This window comes from Leguminivora glycinivorella, chromosome 11 (genome assembly GCF_023078275.1).
Source record: "Leguminivora glycinivorella isolate SPB_JAAS2020 chromosome 11, LegGlyc_1.1, whole genome shotgun sequence".
Lineage (NCBI taxonomy): Eukaryota > Metazoa > Arthropoda > Insecta > Lepidoptera > Tortricidae > Leguminivora > Leguminivora glycinivorella.
In genome coordinates, this window is record NC_062981.1 from 3,643,474 (window position 1) to 3,666,807 (window position 23,334).

The window sequence follows — 23,334 nt, forward strand, 5'->3', positions numbered from 1 at the left end:
CATACATGATTTCGTGCATAAATACTTGTTCTTTTAGTTTAATTATTAAACTTATCACAGTTTTTTTATTAAAACGTGTGTAGCCTTGGAAGAAATAAATTTAAAATCTTTTATAATATAACAAATTGTGTATATAATATTGTCTTCTGTCACCGCGATAGTTACTCATGAAATAAATTTATGGAATCAGATTATATCGCGTATAATGAATATAATCCGTTTTCTTAGTAGGTTCTTTTCGGTGAAGGAAAACATCGTGAGGAAACCGGACTAATTCCAATAAGGTCTAGTTTACCCTTTGGGTTGAAAGGTCAGATGGCAGTCGCTTTCGTAAAAACTAGTGCCTACGCCAAATCTTGGGATTAGTTGTCAAAGTGGACCGAAGGCTCCCATGAGCCGTGGAAAATGCCGGGATAACGCAAGGAAGATGATGATGTTTTCTAGGTACATATATATAATAGAACTAAGATCGGTTTTCTTTAATTTGAAGTAGTTTTTTTTTATTTAAAATGTGTTTTTAGGGTTTCGTAGTCAACTAGGAACCCTTATAGTTTCGCCATGTCTGTCTGTCTGTCCCTCCGTCCGTCCGTCCGTCCGCGGATAATCTCAGTGACCGTTAGAACTAGAGAGCTGAAATTTGGTACCAATATGTATATCAGTCACGCCGACAAAGTGCAAAAATAAAAAGTGGAAAAAATGTTTTATTAGGGTACCCCCCCAACATGTAAAGTAGGGAGTGATTTTTTTTTCATTTCAACCCTAACGTATGATTTATTGTTGGATAGGTATTTAAAAATGAATTACTGAAATCGTTTTTTGATAATATTAATATTTTCGGGAATAATCGCTCCTAAAGGAAAAAAAGTGTGTCCCCCCCCTCTAACTTTTTAACCATATATTTAAAAAATATTTAAAAATCACAAAAGTAGAACTTTATAAACTTTCTAGGAAAACTGTTTTGAACTTGATAGGTTCTGTAGTTTTTGAAAAATATGGAAAACTACGGAAGAGCCGAGCGGCTATTTACCAACGCGGCTTTAAAAACCGGCCGAGAGCGTGTCGGGCCACGCTCAGTGTAGGCACTGAGCGTGGCCCGACACGCTCTCGGCCGGTTTTTAAATATTATGTTGTTTTAATTGCATGGAGCACAGGAAGGTCCACATCTATGTATTAGTTTTTTGTAAGGAAATACAACTCTACGCTACACCTACCTGCTTTAGTTGACTGTTGACACACTGAGACAGTGGATGCGCCAGAGTATAAAAGAGTGATTACCATCTCTTGTCAAAGATCTTGTTGAGACGAACCAAACGAGCCCAAACACGGAATGGCTTCAAGACCTAGTTGATGAATTCTCTTGACTACCTTCCAGCTTCATCATCAGATCCTGGGTACCATCTCTTGTCAAAGATCTTGTTGAGACGAACCAAACGAGCGCAAACACGAAATGGTTTCAAGACCTGGTTGATGAGAACTCATGACTACCTTCCGGCTTCATCATCAGATCCTGGGTACCATCACCTCTTGTCAAAGATCTTGTTGAGGCGAATCAAACGAGCCCAAACACGAAATGGTTTCAAGACCTGGTTGATGAGAACTCATGACTACCATCTGACTTCATCATCAGATCCTGAGTACCATCTATTGTCAAAGATTTTGTTGAGACGAGTCAGTAACCTAAAATGATATTCAATAATAAATAATACTTACTAAAAATATTAGTCAAGTTAATTAGTTAGTTACCAAAGTCGTCAACCCAAGGATCAAAGTTTTCGGTCGCAGTATACATGCAACAGTACAGCCAAACACACACACAAGTGCGGTTTTGGACACGGCGGGTGCCGCACACAATGACAAAATAACTTCGCGATCGTCGAGCCGCGTGCGGAGCGGACTAACATACGTCCTGCCTCTACAAGCTCTGCCGCGGTACTGACATCGCAAGCGCGCGTAACCGGTAATAAGGAGGCATTTTTAAAAAATCGTCAAAAATATTAAATTGCAATTAATAGAGAACTTTTGCATTAAATCTGTTTGAGTAAGCATTGCAGATTATTTTTATATTAAAACTACTTCAAAAACACGTAAGTTTTCGAAGAAATTGACACTTATTCTGAGGTGATTTCTGAAACAAATTGGATTCATCATATCCTCATTTACTCTATTCTAAAGCCTTATAACAAAGAAGTAGTCTCAGAAGATTGTAGTACAGGATATACATAATACAAATTTACCACTTGAAGCATTCAAAACTATCCAAATTTTACAAATTAGACGGACTAAGTCAGCACTTTTCGCGGGTTTTCCTAAACATGCACCAGAAAAAAAATCATAATTAATTAAGTGAGTTAGTTTTTAAAAATCCAGTCTCACAACATGTAAGTTAAGAAGATGTCCTAATCGAATCCTGAACTTAAGTCTTTTAGATAACGGAAAGTGTAGCATTTTGCCGACTAAAACTATCAATTTTACATTATTACGACGTTTTCGTTGAATGCCCTCTTAATAATTGATGAGTAGGGTTTAGAGCCTTGAACGCCCGATACTTTAGGTTTATGAGGGTGATTATCAGTTAAGTGACAATAGGTTATAAATAAGGCTACGGGGGTAGCTGGGGATTAGCCAGACATAAAGATAGGTAAAGCTAAATCACTCACCTGCCGTGTCCCAAATAGTTACAGAAGTTGATTCTGAAATCAGCCAGTACACGTGTACCCGTATTTCTCGAAACCCGTAGGATTATTACATTGAGCGCGTATATCATTTTTGTTAATACTTATCCACTTTTAACGCGACATAGCTGACACTTACGTAAACTCACTCGTTTTTTAATAATAACTCATAAATCTAGTTCGAACTGAAATAATCGGTAAAAGACGGCACAAAACACAAAGGTACCAACATAAACATAAAATATCTGGGCAACCGAGCTTCGCTCGGTTCTATTTTATTATATCACGTCTTTCGATAAAAAAAAACTTAATTTCTGGCCGGGATTCGAAACCCTGACACCTGCGATCTGTCTGCAAACATTAGACCGACCTCGTACGACTGAGCTACGCGGGCCGCCGCGCGGGCGGCGAAATTAACGACCATATTTTTCGTTTACTAACGCGAAATAAAAACTCATGAAAACTCGAAAATTCGCGTTTTCCGGGACCTAAGGCTACGCTAGATCGATTTTTCACCCCCGAAAACCCGCACATAACAAATTTCAGCGAAATCGTTAGAGCGGTTTCCGAGATCGTCGGTATATATATAAATAAATATACAAGAATTGCTCGTTTAAAGGTATAAGATAAAGCTCAGTCACTCACCTGACGTGTCCCAAACAGAGAAGTTGACTCTGAAATCAGCCACTGTACACGTGTACCCGTATTTCTCGAAACCCGTCGGACTGTATGCCTGCAACAAACGGAATGTCTGATTAAGGCACATGACGAGACACAGACAGACGAGATATTACACAGGCTGATCTAATTATGAGGTAATGGAATGGGAAAAAGGAAAGGATTTTTTTTATTACTCACTCTTAAGGCGTGTTTAGTGTCTCATGTGGGTCGATTGATAAGATAATTATTTATATTATTATTTTAACTATTTTTTTGATGTTTCAGCTAGGATGCACTAGCTGTGAACAGGGAAGAATCAATGGCAACGTATTTGACCCCGTTCAACCATTAAACATGTGTATTTAAGTACAAAATGACAGTTCAATATTTATTTTACTGTAGTAAGAAAGTCCTACATTATTAAATAAATTTAATTCTCACAAGACGATTCAACATTCAGAGGACAGCAGCGAGAAATGGAAAATGTTACTGTCAATACTCTTGATAAATTAAATTCAATGACCGATTGAACATAAGTATCAGTGGCGGCTGGTGAAAATTTCTGCTAGGCAACACCAAAGCAAAAAAAAACCTACCTTCAACATTAGGTACTTTAATACTAATCAATTTTAGGCAATTCGGAGGGAATCGGCTTGTATGGACCAGCCGCTGCTGATAAGTATTAGACTTAGTTTATAAATGTAAGCTAAATGTGCCTACTACCTACGACGTAACCTACGACCTACTATTGTAATAAGTACATACCATAATCATCATCATCAGTACATACCATAATGACGACCGGTCTGGCGCAGTCGGTAGTGACCCTGCCTGCTACGCCGCGGTCCCGGGTTCGAATCCCGGTAAGGGCATTTATTTGTGTGATGAGCACACATATTTGTTCCTGAGTCATGGATGTTTTCTATGTATATAAGTATTTATACAGGGTGTAAACCTAATACGGGCGAACCTCTTAACGGTGGTGAGTATAGGACATAAAAAATGGAATTAGATAACTTTTACTTAAAATTGAAATATTTTTTTATCCATACAAAATAATTCGGCCCGCAACGTAATGCAAACACACTCGCGTTAACCGCTCGTTGACAGTTGTCATTGATTGTCATCGCAACCACGTTTACAGTACATTGCTGCTGGGAAATTTTTCAAAAATTCATTAAGGGGTGAAAATTAAAAGTAACTCAAAAACACCTCTTAATTAATGATAACAATATTGAATCATATGCCTGGTTTCATTTATCGCCCTTATTAGGTTTACGCGCTGTATATTATATATATATCGTTGCTGAGTACCCACAACACAAGCCTTCTTGAGCTTACCGTGGGCCTCAGTCAATCTGTGTAAGAATGTCCTATAATATTTATTTATTTATTTATTATTTATTCATCATCATCATATCAGCCGAAAGACATCCACTGCTGGACATAGGCCTCCCCCAAAGATTGCAACAATGATCTGCCCTGCACCACCCGCATCCAGCATATCATAATGAGACAAATCAATGATTTGGTATCCATACTAATATTATAAATGGGAAAGTGTGTGTGTCTGTTTGTTTGTCCGTCTTTCACTTCAAAGCGGAGTGACAAATTGACGTGATTTTTTAAGTGGAGATAGTTGAAGGGATGGAGAGTGACATAGGCTACTTTTTGTCTCTTTCTAACGCGAGCGAAGCCGCGAGTAAAAACTAGTTTGTAATATTTGAATCATCTCGCTACCACAATTTTGCCGCAGTCATCACCAGCCACCTTTAAAAGGCCAGTTACGGCAGGGGCGGCTCACTCCGCGATTCTATCGCCGCGCTACAAGTACATGCCGGCGGCCGCGAGTTCGCGGCCTAATCAGGGGTGGCGCGCGTTCTCACGGAACGCACGTTCGCACTTTCTATGGTTACTTTTACGTCGCGAGTTTTTTTAAGGTTAGTGTCCGCGTGTGTAATGGCTAATAATGTTTAGTTAAATGAATATCATGAATAATATATATACCATGGACATTTTTACACAGATCTACTATTGATTAAGTCCCCCGGAGAGGTTGTCTTGTGATGTTGGAATTTGAACAAAAATAATATAAATACTATATATTTTACCTAGAAAGCACCCAAGACCTGAGTATTATAGTATAACATTTTATCCGAGTATTATTTCGTTTTAATCCTTAGGCAACCCTATCGCCGGACGCCGCGCACATGCGGCTCGTTTCTTTGTAAGAATGTTGTAGGCATTTATAAAGGCGGCAAGTCGTGAACATCAAAGCAGTGGGCCTTCTGTACTTGTACTATTATATATTCTGTGGTTACGGGAATAAATATTTTACTGTTTTTCTATTGTGATAAAAATCCTTCGTTTAAAGACTGTACATTTTACTTTTAGACTTTACGCCGACACACGTTTGCAATCTATTTCCGCTTACATTTAATTTAAGTATAAAGTTTGTCAAACTATCTGTATAGTCAGCAAACCACAGTGCTTGCCGGGACCACTAATTGTCACACAGCGTTTAAATTATCCGCGAACACCTCATTATGGTTCTGGATTAACACCCGCCGGGGATACAACCTACTTTGCCGAATATGATGTTACATGGAGCGGTGACTAACGATACCATTTTGATATTAAGATACCTACTATCAAGAGTCCAAACCTATTTTTTATTCAAATAGGCTTGCAATAAGCACTTTTAAATCGAAGCTTATGGTCCAAGAGCTGGCAGGATTTTGGAGTAGGTCCTTGAGGCAACCTGGAAAGGTGCTCAGATGCTTCTCTGATCATAGCCAACATCAGGTCTGCAAGTCTGGCAGCTGGGGAGCGGGGCTTTATCGAGCTATGAATTTTTAAAGATTTAATTTTTTGAGGCCCAAAAAAGGTGTTTGAGGCAACCTGGAATTATTAAAAAGTGAAAATAGAGTTCCTCAGAAGTCGCATAGTATTTATGCCAGATCATTTGGCCGGGTCCTTCACCGTGCCAGAACGGTACAAAGTGGTAAAAAAAAAAATTCCAAAAAAGGTTCTTGAGGCAGTCTGTCATTTTTACCAGTGAAAGATGAGGGTCTAAATAGCCATGGAAAAATAATGCCATGACATGAGGTGGGGTCCGTACCCTGCCATTCGATCTTGAAAGTCAATTTTTTAGTTTTTCGTAAATAACTCGTAAACGGTGGCCCACAGAAAAAAAATATGTTAAACAGAAAATATCTACATAAAATTTCCTACAAGAAAGGTTATGTACGTTTTTTCGATATGATCAATATATAAATGGATAATTTAGTAAGAAAGTTTTTTTTAACCGATTACATGCTCCGTTTTTCGTCAATATCTCGTAAACGGTGGCCCATAGCAAAAAAATAAGTTAAACAGAAAATATCTACATAAAATTTCCTATAAGAAAGGTTATATAAGTTTTTTCGCTAGGATCAATTTTTTTGTTGGAAAGTATTTTTAAATAGATATTTGGGCCGTTTTTTGTTGATAACTCAAAAACGGTGACTCACAGCCAAAAATAATGTTAGACAGAATTAATCTACATAATATTTCCTACAAGAAAGTCTCAATAAGATTTTTCGCTAGGATCGATATTTTAGTTGGAAAGTATTTTAAAATAGATTTGTTAATAACTCGAAATCGGTGGCTCACAGCCAAAACCAATGTTACACAGAATTAATCTACATAATATTTCCCACAAGAAAGGTTCTAAAACATTTTTCGCTAGAATAAATATTTTAGTTGGAAAGTATTTTTAAATAGATTACATGGGCCGTTTTTTGTTAATAACTCAAAATCGGTGGCTCACAGTCAAAATTAATGTTACACAGAATTAATCTTCATAATATTTCCTACAAGAAAGGTTCTATATGATTTTTCGCTAGGATCAATATTTTAGTTGGAAAATATTTTTAAATAGATGTCATGGGCCGTTTTTTGTAAATACCTCGTAAACGGTGGCCCACAGCTAAATAAAATGTTCACGAGAATAAAATCTACATAAAATTTCCTGTAAGCAAGGTTCTATACGTTTTTTTGCTAGGATCAATATTTTAGTTGGAAATTTTTTTGAAATAGATTACATGGGCCGCTTTTTGTTAATAACATCAAAAACGGTGCCCCATTACCGGAAATAATATTAAACAGAAATAATCTATATAATATTTGCTACAAGAAACGTTATGTAAGATTTTTCGTTAGGATCAATATTTTAGTAGGACAGTATTTTAAATAGATTACACGAGCCGTTTTTTGCAAATAACTCGAAACGGTGGTCCACAGCTAAATCAATCTTCAACGGGAATAACAAACATAAAATTTGCTACAGTAAAAGTTTTCTACGTTTTTTCGCTAGGATCAATAATATTTAAATAGATTTATTTATTTATTTACACAAAGAAAATTACACAGTATGACAGTGTACAAAACTAAAGCACCGTGAATTTTAAATAAACATTACAACAAGTAACACAAAATTAAATATTAAATAAACAGCAAAATCAAAACATAACATAACTAATAAATAACAGATGAAGGCCTAGCATCCAATCACACACAAAACCTCATGCATTCGTCACGTATAAACGCCCATCTGCTCGCAAGAATATCAACATTAGGTGCCACGTCTAAAAACTCATTCACTATTTGCAGTGCACAAACTAGCGGTGACTTGCGGCAAAACACGGTTCGAGCGACCGCACCGCCAGTAGGGGGTGCCTACATCCACGAAAAGCATATTTCGTCACAGGGGGAACAAATAGACTTACCAGCTGGGATACTAAAACCGGGCAATCTGACTCCCCCTTCAAAATACCACATGCAACAGACGACATTACGCCTAACTTCTAACGAGAAGAAACCCAACGTCCCCAAAAGTAATTTTGTTAGGTAGAAGAATCGGTAATACCCGTACATTTTTTTATAAAAGAAACGCAAAAATGTTTTTTGGACCTTTTCGAGCAGCAGGAAGTAGGGCGCTTCATGGGGATTCCAAACGGCTGAGGCTGTCTCAAGTCTCAAGCTTACTTCTCACGAGGGCAGTATAAAGAAGCTTTATGTCCCTGGGATCGTCAAATTCTTTGGCGTTGCGGACAACAAACCCAAGCCTGCGGTAACAGTCTGCAGCAAGCATTGTCATGTGCTCATGAAAGTTAAGGTGGGAATCTAAAACAACCCCCAAGTCCCGTATCGATGTGACACGGGCGATGGGTTTCCACCCCAGGAGATACTGCCTACACAGGGGACTACGCGCTTTACAAAAAGTAATAACCGCACAGTTGTCAACATTGAACTGAAGTTTCAGAAGTTTGTTTCAATTCATAAACCCGATCAATATCACTTTGTAAAGATTGTAAGTCAGAATCTTCCTGGACCCTGTAAATTAGTTTCAGGTCGTCAGCATAGAGTAGGCATTGCGCATGCTTAGGCACCAAGGCCAGATCATTGACCATAACACCAAAGCATCCGTGCTGCACATATTGCCGTCTATCACGTAGATAACTAGCAAAAAGGCAAAGCAGTTCAGGCGAGAAACCAATGCTGCATAATTTGCTTAAGAGTACGTCGTTATCTACGCGATCAAAGGCTTTTTTGAAATCAAAGTACAGCACGTCCACCTGCATCCCTCTATCTAAGTAGCGTGAAACGGAATCAACCAAGGTTAAGAGGCCTTATTCCTAAAGAAGAGCGTTTTTTGCAAAATGTAACATTTTTCATTCAAAACTATAAAGAAACTATACTTAAGTGATTATTAAAAAACTGATAATGTTCCTAAAAGAACATATCTTAAGCTAGTTAATCATAAGATAATATTTTAAAATATGTCTTTTTATACTTAAAACAAATCAGTTTCTTCGTTTTTAAATTTCGTAGTGGGATAACTCGTTTAGAATCGTGATTGTGCTGTTAAATATGTTATTTGGGGTAATAAATGATCACAATCCTATTTGTTATATCCAGCACGGGAAGCATAAAAAAAATTCAGATTTTCAAATTTCGTTCCGATTGATTAAGTTTTAGAGGACGAAATAGTCGAGAGTGGCACCTCGATTGTTTTCTATAAACGTAGTTAATAAATAACAAGAGTATATTTAACAAATATTCCCTATTTGAAAGGGGGACATTTCCATTTTAGCATTTTCGCTCCTGTTGTCTCTTAACGAACTACGTAAACTAAAATTCACAATCCTGCGGACTAAATTGACAAACGACTGACAGATGAAATGTTACCAGGAACAGTGAAATAAAAATTGTGAAGGGTATATGTCGATAACAATATATCGACAAGTTGTAAAGTACAAATAACAGACTAGTTCAAATCAAAAATACGTATGTTACTTTAAAATAAAAGGTCAAACATTTTGGTTTGTTCGGTTTTCGAGGTAGTGGATGGATAAAATGCGTTTTTACCCACTAGTTCTATAGCATAAAAAGGTATCCGAACCAGTAGGTAAAAAAAAAAAATGTTGTCCGACGATAACAGAACTAGTCTTTATTATAAAATATTATTCATTCCCAGTCTCCGTTATTTCGTCATCTTCATCATCATCATCATCATCAGTTGCATTTATAATAAAACGATCCGAGACATTGTCCACTAAATCAATTAAATGGTCGAGTTGTAACATTTTGTCCTCGGTTTTTATTATGTGATTTACACAATCTTTCCATCTTTCGGCTGTAACACAATAATTGTAATAATTCATTTGTAAAGATTCAATAAACTATCATAATAAATATATAAATTTCATTTACATTATTGCTGGTTTGAAATTAACATTTTATATCTAATTAGGGGTCTACAGACCTTTTGATATGTCGAAATCACAGAAAAAGTTGGTATATTGATTAAAAGATCAAGTTGCCAATTTGATTGTACCGTCTGGGTGCACCTTAAATTTACGGTGTAATTAGTACATTACATCAGAGGCCGGGAAAATGAGGATTTCCGGCCAAGTGGGTATATACGGCCGAGCGAGCGTGCGAGCGAGGCCGGATAGGGATACGAGGCCGGGAATCCGTTTTCACGCCGAAGCATGTATAGTGCTCTTCTCAAACATACAATGAAATAAAAAAAAATGCTCTAAAGGGCAATATTTTATAAAAAAAAGTTACTTTGCAGGCCTAGGCCTAAAAAATAATATGAAATCCCTTTACAGTCCTCTCGAGTTGTTGCGCCCAAAAAGCGATACTTCCCAGCCCATTTTAAGGAACGTAAAGACAATATTTCATTGCATGTTTGAGAAAAATAATTTTAATATCGATAAGAACGACATCGACACTAGCCAAACTGTGGCAACATTTAAATAAATAATAAAAAATAAATAAATATTGGGGACATCTTACACAGATCAACTTAGCCCCAAACTAAGCAAAGCTTGTACTATGGGTGCTGAGCGACGATATACGTACTTGAATACATAAATACATACTTATATACATAGAAAACATCCATGACTCTGGAACAAATGAGGAGTGTCTTTTCAAAAGGGTTTATTTCCACTTTGTACTTTTTTTGGGAAATCGAGAAAAACATAATTCAATGGTATTGATTTTGAAATTAATATTTAATTTGCAAAATTGTAATATTGTAAGTTGACGTTAATGCTATGATTACACCAAACGTAACATGTGTACCTAAATAAATATGTAATTACCATATGTTTTTGAGAATTAAGCACTTTTGATGCGAACTTTTGGGAATTAAGCCCTTTTGTTGTGGCCTTGTAGCGTAAATGTTATTATTTTAAAAAAGTTTTATTTTATTTTTGGATTTTGTATTAAGTTAGTTGATATCAATGTTGTTGTACTACATACATTGGTTTAACCACATAAATAATCATTACACATTTTTCAAAATGTGTTCTAAACTTTGATGTTACCCTTTTTTTAAAGATCGAGGCGAGACTTTTTGAGCTTTAATATCAAAACAACACGTAATTTTCTATACTAAAAAGAACTGCATTCATAGTTAAAAAAAAGAAAATATGGAAATAAGCCCTTTTGAAAAGACACTCCTCAAATATCTGTGCTCATCACACAAATAAATGCCCTTACCGGGATTCGAACCCGGGACCGCGGCTTAGCAGGCAGGGTCACTACCAACTGAGCCATACCGGCCGTCAAACGTTTGTTCACACTTACTTGTCAATTTGGTCCGTAGGATTATGGATTTTAGTTTAAAGAAGAAATTTTTGTATTCAAATATGAAGATCTTTTGTTTGGATTCTATTCTGAATTTAAAGATATTGGATAAATTTCTTTGTAACATTAGGAGTTTACCTTTATTTGTCAATACACAGAGATAGGTAATATAAAAGTTTTGTATGTGTAAATTAAGAGGAAACGTAGTGGGATACATATCATTGTTGCATATTAAACGAGTCGATGATAATGTAAGGTTTGATGGCTACTAGAAATGTCACGAAGCAAGGGTAATTCATTAATGCAAATGAAAATTTGCTTCATTTTGTAAGACTAACATGGACACATCTCTTTGTAGTTGACTGTACATTGCAGACCTTACGCGAGCATTTCTTTTTTTTTGACACCAAAAAAATTTTGATTGTTTTAGGAAATTTTAGGTCAATTGTACTCAGAAACACGAGTACTTTCAATCTCACTGGGAGACAAAAAGTGTCCCAGAATTTCCATACATTTTTGTTACTTTCTTTTGTTACCCCATACAACATGTACGGAAAATGGTAACAAAATAAGAAAAAATTGTATGGGACAATTTTTTTAACTACTAGGATTGAAAAAGCTAGTAATTCTGAGTAGAAATAGCATTTTTTTTTTCAAAAATATCACACTTCATAAAAGTGGCAAAAAAAAGAAATGCTCACGCCGTGGCTTGCGGGGGCGACGGTCGCGCGATGGTCGCGCGACGGCGATGCGACGCATACGAAATCAAACCTTATCGATATGGAAGTAGACAATGCGATGAGACGCGACGGTCGCCCCTCGCAAAACGGTTTACATAGACTGTGGCGCCCCTATTAATTTCTACTCTTTTTTGCCAGACTATTAATGCGGTAAATGTCACCGGTTAAAACTTTGCCTCAAAAAGATTTCAAAAAAAGTTTAAGCGCGGAAATTTAAAAAAATATACCTATGTTTGCTCGGATTTATCAAATACCTATACTTTTCAAATTTCAAAATGAGTTCAGACAAAAGTGATGTGGATGTGGATTTAAACTGAAGTAACCTATTAACTGCAGTAACCTTTCTTATAGGAAATTTTGTGTAAATTTTTCCTCGTGGACATTTTATTTAGCTGTGGTCCACCGATTACGAGGTATTTACAAAAAAGGCCCATGAAATCTATTTAAAAATACTTTCTAACTAAAATATTGCTCCTAGCGAAAAATCTTATAGAACCATTCTTGTAGGAAATATTATGTAAATTACTTCTGTATCACATTACTTTTGGCTGTGAGCCACCGTTTTTGAGTTATCAACAAAAAGCGGCCCATGTAATCTATTTAAAAATACTTTCCAACTAAAATATTGATTCTAGCGAAAAAACGTATAGAACCTTTCTTGTAGGAAATCTTATGTAGATTTTTTCTCCTGAACATTTTATTTAGCTGTGGGCCACCGTTTACGAGGTATTTACAAAAAACGGCCCATGAAATCTATTTAAAAATACTTTCCAACTAAAATATTGATCCTAGCGAAAAATATTATAGAACCTTTCTTGTAGGAAATATTAAGAAGATTAATTCTGTGAAACATTAATTTGGCTGTGAGCCACCGATTTCAAGTTATAAACAAAAAACGGCCTATGAAATCTATTCAAAAATACTTTCCAACTAAAATATTGATTCTAGCGAAAAATATTATAGAACTTTTTTTGTAGGAAATATTATGTAGATTAATTCTGTATAACATTATTTCTGGCTGTGAGCCACCGATTTCGAATTATTAACAAAAAACTGCCCATGAAATCTATTTAAAAATACTTTCCAACTAAAATATTGATCCTAGCGAAAAATCTTATAGAACCTTTTTTGTAGGAAATATTATGTAGATTAATTCTGTCTAACATTATTTTTGGCTGTGAGCCACCGTTTTTGAGTTATCAACAAAAAACGGCCCAAATATCTATTTAAAAATACTTTCCAACTAAAAAATTGATCCTAGCGAAAAAACTTATATAACCTTTCTTATAGGAAATTTTATGTAGATATTTTCTGTTTAACATATTTTTTTGCTGTGGGCCACCGTTTACGAGGTATTGACGAAAAACGGAGCATGTAATCGATTAAAAAAAACTTTCTTACTAAATTATCCATTTATATATTGATCCTATCGAAAAAACATACATAACCTTTCTTGTAGGAAATTTTATGTAGATATTTTCTGTTTAACATAATTTTTTGCTGTGGGCCACCGTTTACGAGTTATTTACGAAAAACTAAAAAATTGACTTTCAAGATCGAATGGCAGGGTACGGACCCCACCTCATGTCATGGCATTATTTTTCCATGGCTATTTAGACCCTCATCTTTCACTGGTAAAAATGACAGACTGCCTCAAGAACCTTTTTTGGAATTTTTTTTTTTACCACTTTGTACCGTTCTGGCACGGTGAAGGACCCGGCCAAATGTTCTGGCATAAATACTATGCGACTTCTGAGGAACTCTATTTTCACTTTTTAATAATTCCAGGTTGCCTCAAACACCTTTTTTGGGCCTCAAAAAATTAAATCTTTAAAAATTCATAGCTCGATAAAGCCCCGCTCCCCAGCTGCCAGACTTGCAGACCTGATGTTAGCTATGATCAGAGAAGCATCTGAGCACCTTTCCAGGTTGCCTCAAGGACCTACTCCAAAATCCTGCCAGCTCTCCGTCTATTAAAAACATGGACAAACATAAATAATAGCTATTTGTTTTACAAGGACGCAAAGTTGTTGTTTAACCGCACGTGCCAATATTGATACCCCAGCAAGTGAAGGATTCCAAAATTGTGTGAAAAAGTGGAATCTTGAGCGTTGCGAGAGTTTGAAGGCACTTAGGTTAAACAAATTTTGCCACCGAGTGAAACACAAAATTTTTCACCACACCAACACGAACAAAATACTGACTATAAAACATCAATCTAGGTAAATCAAATCCATCAATTTATTCAATATTTATGATTCTAAATCATCATTTATAGGTAAATTCTACCAGTTAGCTTAAGACAATCAAGTTAAAATTTGTATGAAATTACTTTGCACTTTTGTAGATAAAATGCAATTTTGCTATCCGTTTTCGAATAACAAAATTGATCTTTACCAGTTGGTGTGGTGAAAAATATGATTTGAAACTAGTTAATTCGCAGTCACGACAGAGCAAAAACACCGCAGTTGTTCCTATTAAGCACTATAGTGCTGTTATAATTAAAGCCTAACAGTAGATGCGCTCATAAAATGATTAATACGTAACCGTAAAAATTAGCCATTCCTATTCTGTAGTTTCATAACTCACTTTGTTCACACTAAACTTAATGCATTTCATCAAGTATAATAACCGTCTCATAAACTGCTATTAAAATACCTGACTATTTAATGACACGAATATTCCGGTAACTTCCCTCTATTATAACTCCCGCTAAAACTAGATTTAGGTTACTTAGAGCTAAGGCGATTATGCCTAGATTAAGTGGCTCCACTATAAATTATCTCACAGGGTGTGGTATATTCACCGTTAGTATCATCTCATTAGTGCTGGAGTTAGATTCAGATTTAAAACTTGTTATTAGTTTGATCTAGTTTTGATCATCATCATAGACCACGTCATCTATTGCAGATGATTGTTGCAGCGTCTAGTAGATCATGTGTTGTGGAGAGGTTGATAGCAACGTCTTCAGTGGCTAAAGAGGCCTATACCAGGCCCCGTAGCCGAATGGCATTTCTCCGACGCGAAACGAAAACGAAACGCCGCGAAAGGTAGTCTGGCTCGTCGCGCCAATACGCAAGAGCGATAGAGATAGATATCTACTAGCGTTTCGTTTCGTGAGAGTTTCGTAAGCGTTTGTGCCATTCGGCTATGCACCCAGAGCGGCATCTTCTTCCACAGCGATCGCAGACATGATCAGAGTTCAGGGGAGAGGGTCTGGCAGCACGTAGTTTTTTCTGCCTGAGGCTTTTTAACTAATCCTAGTCATGTTTGTCTAATACCCCCGCTTTAAGATCACGGTGCCACTTTGGTCTCATCTCGGCCTTAGATTCCCAATTCTTAATTTTGATAGGACCTTGAAAATTGAATGAGTTTCTAGTATGAAGACAATAGTGGAGGGATATGATTCCAACATTATAAAGTTCATACATGAAGCATCCGGTTGCAAATAGTTAAGGGAAGTGATTATAGATCTGTTAAATGCTTATGAAAACCTATGAACTGTTGAAAACACCAAGATCGATAAAGCCCTGATTGCGAAGCTTTCTATCATTCAAAGTAATAGTTAATATTCGAAAACATGGCATTTGAATAAGCTGTAGATACAGTCAGTATCATCAACATCGTGAGGAAACCCGACTAATAAATAAATAAAACAAATAAATAAATCAATTTTAATTCAAGCAAAAGACCTCATTCCAATAAGACCTAGTTACCCTTCGGGTTGGAAGATCAGATGGCAGTCGCTTTCGTGGAACTAGTGCCTAAGTTAAATCTTGGGATTAGTTGTCAAAGCGGACCCCAGGCTCTCGTGAGCTATGGCAAATGCCAGGTTAAGACAAGGACAGACCGACAGTCAGTATCATCACAAGTAATGGATCATGCATCAAAGACATAAGTGTTTGAGAGTACCTAAACATTTCATTTGATGTTTAAAGTAGTACGTGTATAATAATTACGTAATTATAATTAAGTATACACTATTGTCTCGATAAATTGCTTTTCGCTGTAGGTAGTTTATTATTTACAAAATGGAACACAAGATAATGTCCACGTTTAACTACTATTAAACGAGGTGTAAAATACCGGTCGCGCTGAATTTGTGCCCGCCGGGACTTGAAATGCAGATGGGTTCGCAGTTGACAGGCTGCTGAGGTGATAATAATTTATGTTGCGAGACTTGCCAGTGTATAATAGTTTACTTTTAGGATAGAAATCATGAGAAAATGTGAGAATATTCTATTTGTAAGTAAAGAAACATTCAGTTTAGTGAGAAAGTTAAAAATATTTTTTGTTTACTTGTTGCCGAAATTTTTACATGTGAAAGAACACCCATTAAAATAATTTAATAAAATGTAGGATGTATGTACTTACCTAAGTGCGTTTCCACATTATCCGATCCGATATCGGATGTCGGACCGATATCCCATACATTACAGGCGCCATCTTGGATTTTTTCTATTGAAATCCTTCCGACATCCGATATCGGATCGGATAATGTGAAAACGGACTAAGTATGAATTTTAAGAAAAACTTACTACACCCATATTTATGATTTAGGTAGGTACTCTTCGTGCAAAGCCGGGCGGCTCGCTAGTCAACGATATTATGTTGCTGGAATCTCTTTCTATTTACTTATATATTTTAGGATTATCAAAATATAATTACGTGGCGCTTCATTTTTCAAGTCTCATATTACTTAAGACGCTACGGTAGCGAAAATGCTAAAATGGAAAGGACCTTTCAATTTGGGAATTTCAGTTATTAAATATACTAGTGTTATTAACTAGATTTATCGAAAAAAAATGTCCATTAAGAACAACTCAGTTAAAAGATATTGCGAAAAAATCTTTAAAATCGAGGTTCCGCTCTCTACTGTTTCCTCCTTCAGAACTTATTGAAACGGAACGAAATTTGAGAATCTGAATAACAATGAAATAGTCTGTGTCGGACCGTTTAGATTTTTTGGCTAATTGTTATCGATCTTGAGTATCACGCCTTTTTTTGAGCCATATTGAAAAAGGCCGCTTTTAGAAATTTTTGATTGGCTCTAGCGTCTTTTAAAATAAAAATAGAAAAAAAAGGTCCGTGCAGATAAAAATAATAATAATCTGTGTTGAAAAAATCATTGCTCTATCTTCAAAAACCAGGGAGGAAATAGTCGAGAGCGTTTGTATGGAGAATTGACCTGTATCGTATCGTCTTAATTATATAATATTAACCTAACGATAATAATACTCAATAATCTCGTGAAAGCCGAGAAGGACAAGTCCAGGAAGTACCTAGACTTGGCTCACGAGATAACCGCCATGTGGGATGTTGAATCAACGATCATTGTTCCGATAGTCGTTTCAGCGAACGGTCTCATAGCGAAGAGTCTCGACCAACATCTTAAGAGACTCTCGCTAGGTGGCTGGATCAAGGGCCAGATGCAGAAGGCGGTGATCTTGGACACAGCACGGATAGTTCGACAGTTCCTCTCTCTGCAGCCCTAACCACCGGCAGCTTGGGCCCTGCCCCGCTGCTGGCGGCACCCTAGGTTAGGTTTTTTATAATGTGTTTATATGTGTTTTATATTGTTTTGTATGTGTTTTTGTATTTTACTTTTATATTCATATTATAAACAGCCTAGCCTAAGAAAGAAAATAAATAAAGAGGAATAATACTCAAATGAACCATCCAAATAATTAGTAGCTTCAGGCAAAACAATGCAAAACATAAATTCCAAGATAATTGTGCGAAGTTCTGGCTTGTTATAATTCCTTTCCAAGAACAAAACTACTTTAATATAACCTCTAGATATATAACAATTATGAGACATTATAGAACCTGATCTTATTGGATGGTATGAAATGAGAGATGGATACTATAAATGCACTTATATGAAAGTTCAGTATGGAATTCGTTGTATTTCTACATGTAATGTTTTGCTAAAACTTGTTTAGTTTTGGTTAGTTTCCAGCTGTTTGCCATTTCTTTGTGATTTAGTAGATATTATGGGTTATTGTTGTGGGCTGTCGGCCAAAATGACAATTTCATTATAAGCATTATGTTATCACAGATATAAATATTTAGTTATTTGTTTTAAAAGGGGGCAAAGTTGTTGTTTAACCGCACGTGCCAGTAGTATTGATACCCGAGCAAGCGAAAGATTCCAATATTGAAGCGCGAGCATAGCGAGTGGTTCAAAAAGTGGAATCTTGAGCGTTGCGAGGGTTTCAAGGCACGAAAGTTAAAACCATGCCACCGCGTGAAACACAAAATTTTTTACCACACCAACACGAACAAAATACTGACTATAAAACATAATATATCAAAGTAAATCAAATTATCAATCTATTCAATATTTATGATCTCAGAGGAAAAAAATCCCTTTTTTTTTAATCTGTGTTTATGATTCAAAATCATCATTTATAGGTAAATTCTACCAGCCTGCTTAAGACAACAAGTTAAAATTTGTATGAAATAACTTTGCACTCTTGTGGATAAAACGCAATTTTGCTATCTGTTTTCGAATAGCAAAGTAAGCCGCTACCAGTTGGTGTGGTGAAACCATTATTTTCACACCGTCGTCGTCCTCCTTGCGTTATCCCGGCATTTGCCACAGCTCATGGGAGCCTGGGGTCCGCTTTGACAACTAAACATAAAATCGCGCCGTATGTATATTGCCTCCGCGCCATAGGTATAATTTTTGCAAATTGCAAACGGCAAATTTGAAAAATTTAGGGGCAAAAGTTTATCATCCCATAAAAACATTTTGATTTAGGCATACTCGTACTATTTTGCCAACTGATTTCAATAACAAATCAGTTATTTACTTTTCCTAATCGAATCAATCAAATCGTTATAAACATTTTCTTAAACATATGCAAATCTAGCTCAAATTACCTCCCCTTCAATCCAGATTGCAAAAATCCTATCAGTATTCATTCCACGTAAACTCCTTAATAGCCACTTTGCTGAGATTCTGATCGTTTGCCTTAAGGGTAGCTAGTAGCTATATGTTAGTGCAATGCACTGTGACAAGTAAAAGTGGGGGTAAACGAACTGAAGGTTATTGAACTTAAAACTGAGTCATTAATAAAAATCTTGGGTGTAAAATGTTACTACAGTCTGTTCGGAAATACATTCCACGACTCTTCGCTTTCCGAAGTCCGAACAGACTTATGATATGCACGTAAATTTCAGCGCGCCCATTGCCGACCGGCATGAACAAAACGTATAGAATTGAATGGGCCTGTTTTGGATTATAGCATGTCGTGTACGTAGGTACTGTCCGTGGCCTTAGGGTCATAGCTTGTACTGTACCTACCTAGCTACATGCTAGTACAATACAATGTGAAAGTAGGGAACTTGGGGTAAATTAACAGTGTTATTGAATTGATTAAATATACATATTTTGTGTATGGGTAATTTCTCAACCAGCGATCAGTCTTGTGTTTTATTAAGGATCAATTTACAGAGTTCGCGGAAAACTAAGGGTCTTAACCTACCTACATGGTGCTAGTGCAAAGCACTGTGACAAGTAGGTGTGGGGGTAAATGTGCTGAGGTCATTTTAGGTACTTACCTACATAACTAAGTAGGTCATTTTAAAACAGCAATAGGTACGCCTTGTGTCACAATTAGGTAAAAGCAGGAAAAACGCACTGAGGCTAATAAGATAAGATAAGATAAAATTTATTGGTAACATACAGGTACAGGTATTTGCCGTGTGGTTGCCGGCTCAAGAATAGCCCACTCCGTGCTTTCCGTGGATGTCGTAAAAGGCGACTAAAGGAATAAAATAAAATGACAGCCACCTATGTCAACTAGGAATTCCCTAAGGAGGGTTAACGTCAGGCAGGCGGCCGGTTGTAAAAACTAAATGCCAAATCCCTTTGCAGCATGATTATCGGACATTTAAAAATTATTCCGTATTTAAAGAATGGCAAATTGCTAAAAATGGACAGGAAACCGAAGAGGAACTAAAAAAGGCCACGTATACCGAATGCAAGAAGATGGCAAGACGTGCAGTTGCTATAGCCAGATCAACAGCACAGGACAAATTGTATGACTCTCTAGATGGTCCTAAAGGCGAAAAGCAGTTGTATCGTCTTGCCAAAGCGAGAGAAAGAATTTCCCGGGATATATCACATATAAAGTGCGTGAAAGATGATGCAGGAAAGGTGCTGACGAATGACGAAGTCATAAAAGAACGTTGGAAAGGCTACTTTGAAAGGTTAATGAATGAGGAAAATGAGTGGAGTAGACATGTGCTGGATCACAAACCGATAAATATGGGTACAGTGAGAGAGATATGTATGGATGAGGTAAGAATGGCTGTGAGAAGTATGAAAAATGGAAAATCGGTAGGTCCAGATGATATACCTGGAGAAGTATGGAAGTTGTTGAGTGAGGATGGATGTAAGTGGCTGACTTTGTTCTTCAATAAGTTGTTGCATGAAGAAACTATCCCCGATGAATGGTGCGACAGTTTACTGGTGCCCATTTTCAAAAACAAAGGGGATGTACAAGACTGCAACAACTATAGAGGAATAAAGCTAATGTCACATACAATGAAAATATGGGAAAAGGTGATAGAGAGACGCCTGAGAGAAGAGAGTGAAATAGCACAAAACCAATTCGGGTTTATGCCGGGAAGAGGTACAGCAGACGCCATTTTTGCACTTCGCCAATTGTGCGAAAAATACAGGCGCGCAAAAAGGAACCTGCATATGGTGTTTGTTGACCTCGAAAAGGCATACGACCGCGTACCCCGAGAGGTTTTGTGGTGGGCTCTGAAAGAGAAATGCGTGCCTGGGAAGTATGTAGAGCTAATACGGTCAATGTACAGTCGATGTTGTACACGCGTCCGGTCAGCTGCCGGCACCACCGACAGGTTCAGTGTCGCGGTGGGCTTGCACCAGGGATCGGCTCTAAGTCCTTACCTCTTCCTGCTTATTATGGACGCTTTGTCGTCGGACATACAGGAGGAGGTACCCTGGTGTATGCTTTTCGCTGATGACATTGTGCTTGTTGGTGAAGACGGGCTCGAGGTACAGAGCAGACTCGAGAAGTGGCGGCAAAAACTAGAGAATGTTGGCCTGAAGATCAGTAGATCAAAAACAGAACATATGTTTTGTGATTTCGGCGGTCTCTCTGGTTTTGCTGCCATAGAACTCGATGGTATTTTATTGCCAGTCTGCTCCGACTTTAAGTACCTTGGTTCGCTCGTACAGTGTGATGGCGATATCGACCGCGACGTGAAAAACCGTATTAGCACGGGGTGGATGAAATGGCGACAGGTCACGGGAACCATTTGTGACGCCCGGATGCCTCTTCGACTGAAGGGCAAAATTTATAAATCAGTCATCAGACCTGTCGTCATGTATGGATCAGAGTGTTGGGCCCTAAAGGTGACGGATGAAAAGAGGTTGCACGTAGCAGAGATGAGAATGTTAAGATGGATGTGTGGCGTGACAAGAATGGATAAAATAAAGAATGAGTATATCAGAGGAAGCCTGAAAGTAGCACCGATTGTTGAAAAAGTAAGAGCGAATCGACTAGCATGGTATGGACATGTAATGCGGAGGGATGAAAGACATGTGACGAGAAAGGTATTACGAATGAATGTGGAAGGTGGTGGAAGTAACGGGAGGGGAAAACCGAAGAAGAGGTGGATGGACTGTGTGAGACATGATATGGAACTAAAACAAGTTAATGATGAGATGACGAGTGACAGAGATGTATGGAAGAGAAAGACATGCTGCGCCGACCCCAAGTGACTGGGATAAGGGCAAGAGAATGATGATACAGGTACAGGTATGATTTGATTATTTTAAGGTAAATGGGATACATATACATTATTTTAATATTACAATCAATCTTTTATCCAGAGTGAATTTATTGAGTTGGTCAAAGCATGTCAAAGGGATAAGAAATGTCCTGTTATTTCGCATTTTTTTTATAAATTACAGTGATAATTCTTGAACATTTTTTATTGCTCGTAAATAGAGAAAAATAACATCAGCAAATGGCAACGAGTTCAATGTACCTACTGCAACATTTTATGAGAAACATATGCAAAGTTTTAATACGTAATGGGTGTTAAACAAGTTTTCTGAACATGTTGTCAATGATCCTGTTCTACGGCGGACAAGTTAATTGGTATTGGCCCTAGGAGGTCTGACTGCACTGCATCAGACCTACGTCACTTGCTCGCGGTCGCGTGTTATGTACCTACCTGCTAGCAGTTGCCTCGAGGTAACAAGTGGCCGCGGGGCGCCAAGCGCCCGCCTGTGTAGTCGCGTGGCACGTAACTACTATTCTTCTCAGTTTTACGTAGTAATTTATTAGGTATTAGTTAAATAAAGCGTAGGTATCTGTCGTTTTGTGGGCAAGTCAAGGATCTCAGAAACTTATTAATAATCTGTGACTGCATTTCAATACTTTATTACTACTAAGAATTAAATGATTGATTAAATATTTCTTTAAGAGGATACGTTAGCGAAAATGCTAAAATGGAAAGGAGCCCCCCTTTCAACTTGGGAATTTTAGTTAAATATACAAGTGTTATTAACTAGATTTATCGAAAAAAAATTGTCCATTAAGAACAACTCAGTCAAAAGATATTTCAAAAAAATCTTTAAAATCGAGGTTCCGCTCTCGACTCTTTCCTCCTTCAACACTTAATCAATCGGAACGAAATTTGAGAATCTGAATAACAATGAAATAATCTATGTCGGACCGTTTAGCTTTTTTGGTTAATTGTTACCAATCTTGAGTATCACACCTTTTTTTGCGCCATAATGAAAAAGGCCGTTTTTGGAAATTTTTGATTGGCTCTAGAATCTTTAAAAAGGAGAATATCAAAAAAATCAAAACGGTCAGACACAGATAAAAATAATAACAATCTGTGTTGAAAAAATCATTGCTCTATCTTCAAAAACCAGGGAGGAAATAGTCGAGAGCGTTTGTATAGAGAATTGACCCCTACCGTATCGTCTTAACTTTCGCAACTTTCTTCTCAGGTCGAAACTTAAAGGGTCTACCTACACACACGTATTGATTTCCTCTTTTCCACACTTGTATCGTAATGTAATGGCTGACTGTACTATTTTTTTTAACACAGGGTAT

General features: G+C 37.0%; 1 protein-coding gene across 1 annotated transcript in view; it reads right to left on the bottom strand.

Annotated features, from left to right (window-relative positions):
• Positions 1-23,334, bottom strand: part of LOC125231000 (GTP-binding protein rho1-like) — a 287,467-nt gene that overhangs the window by 32,014 nt on the left and 232,119 nt on the right. Inside the window, exon 3 of the mRNA XM_048136325.1 lies at positions 3,318-3,405. Within this exon, the coding sequence (XP_047992282.1) occupies positions 3,318-3,405 (88 nt within the window). The remainder of the gene's footprint in view (positions 1-3,317; positions 3,406-23,334) is intronic.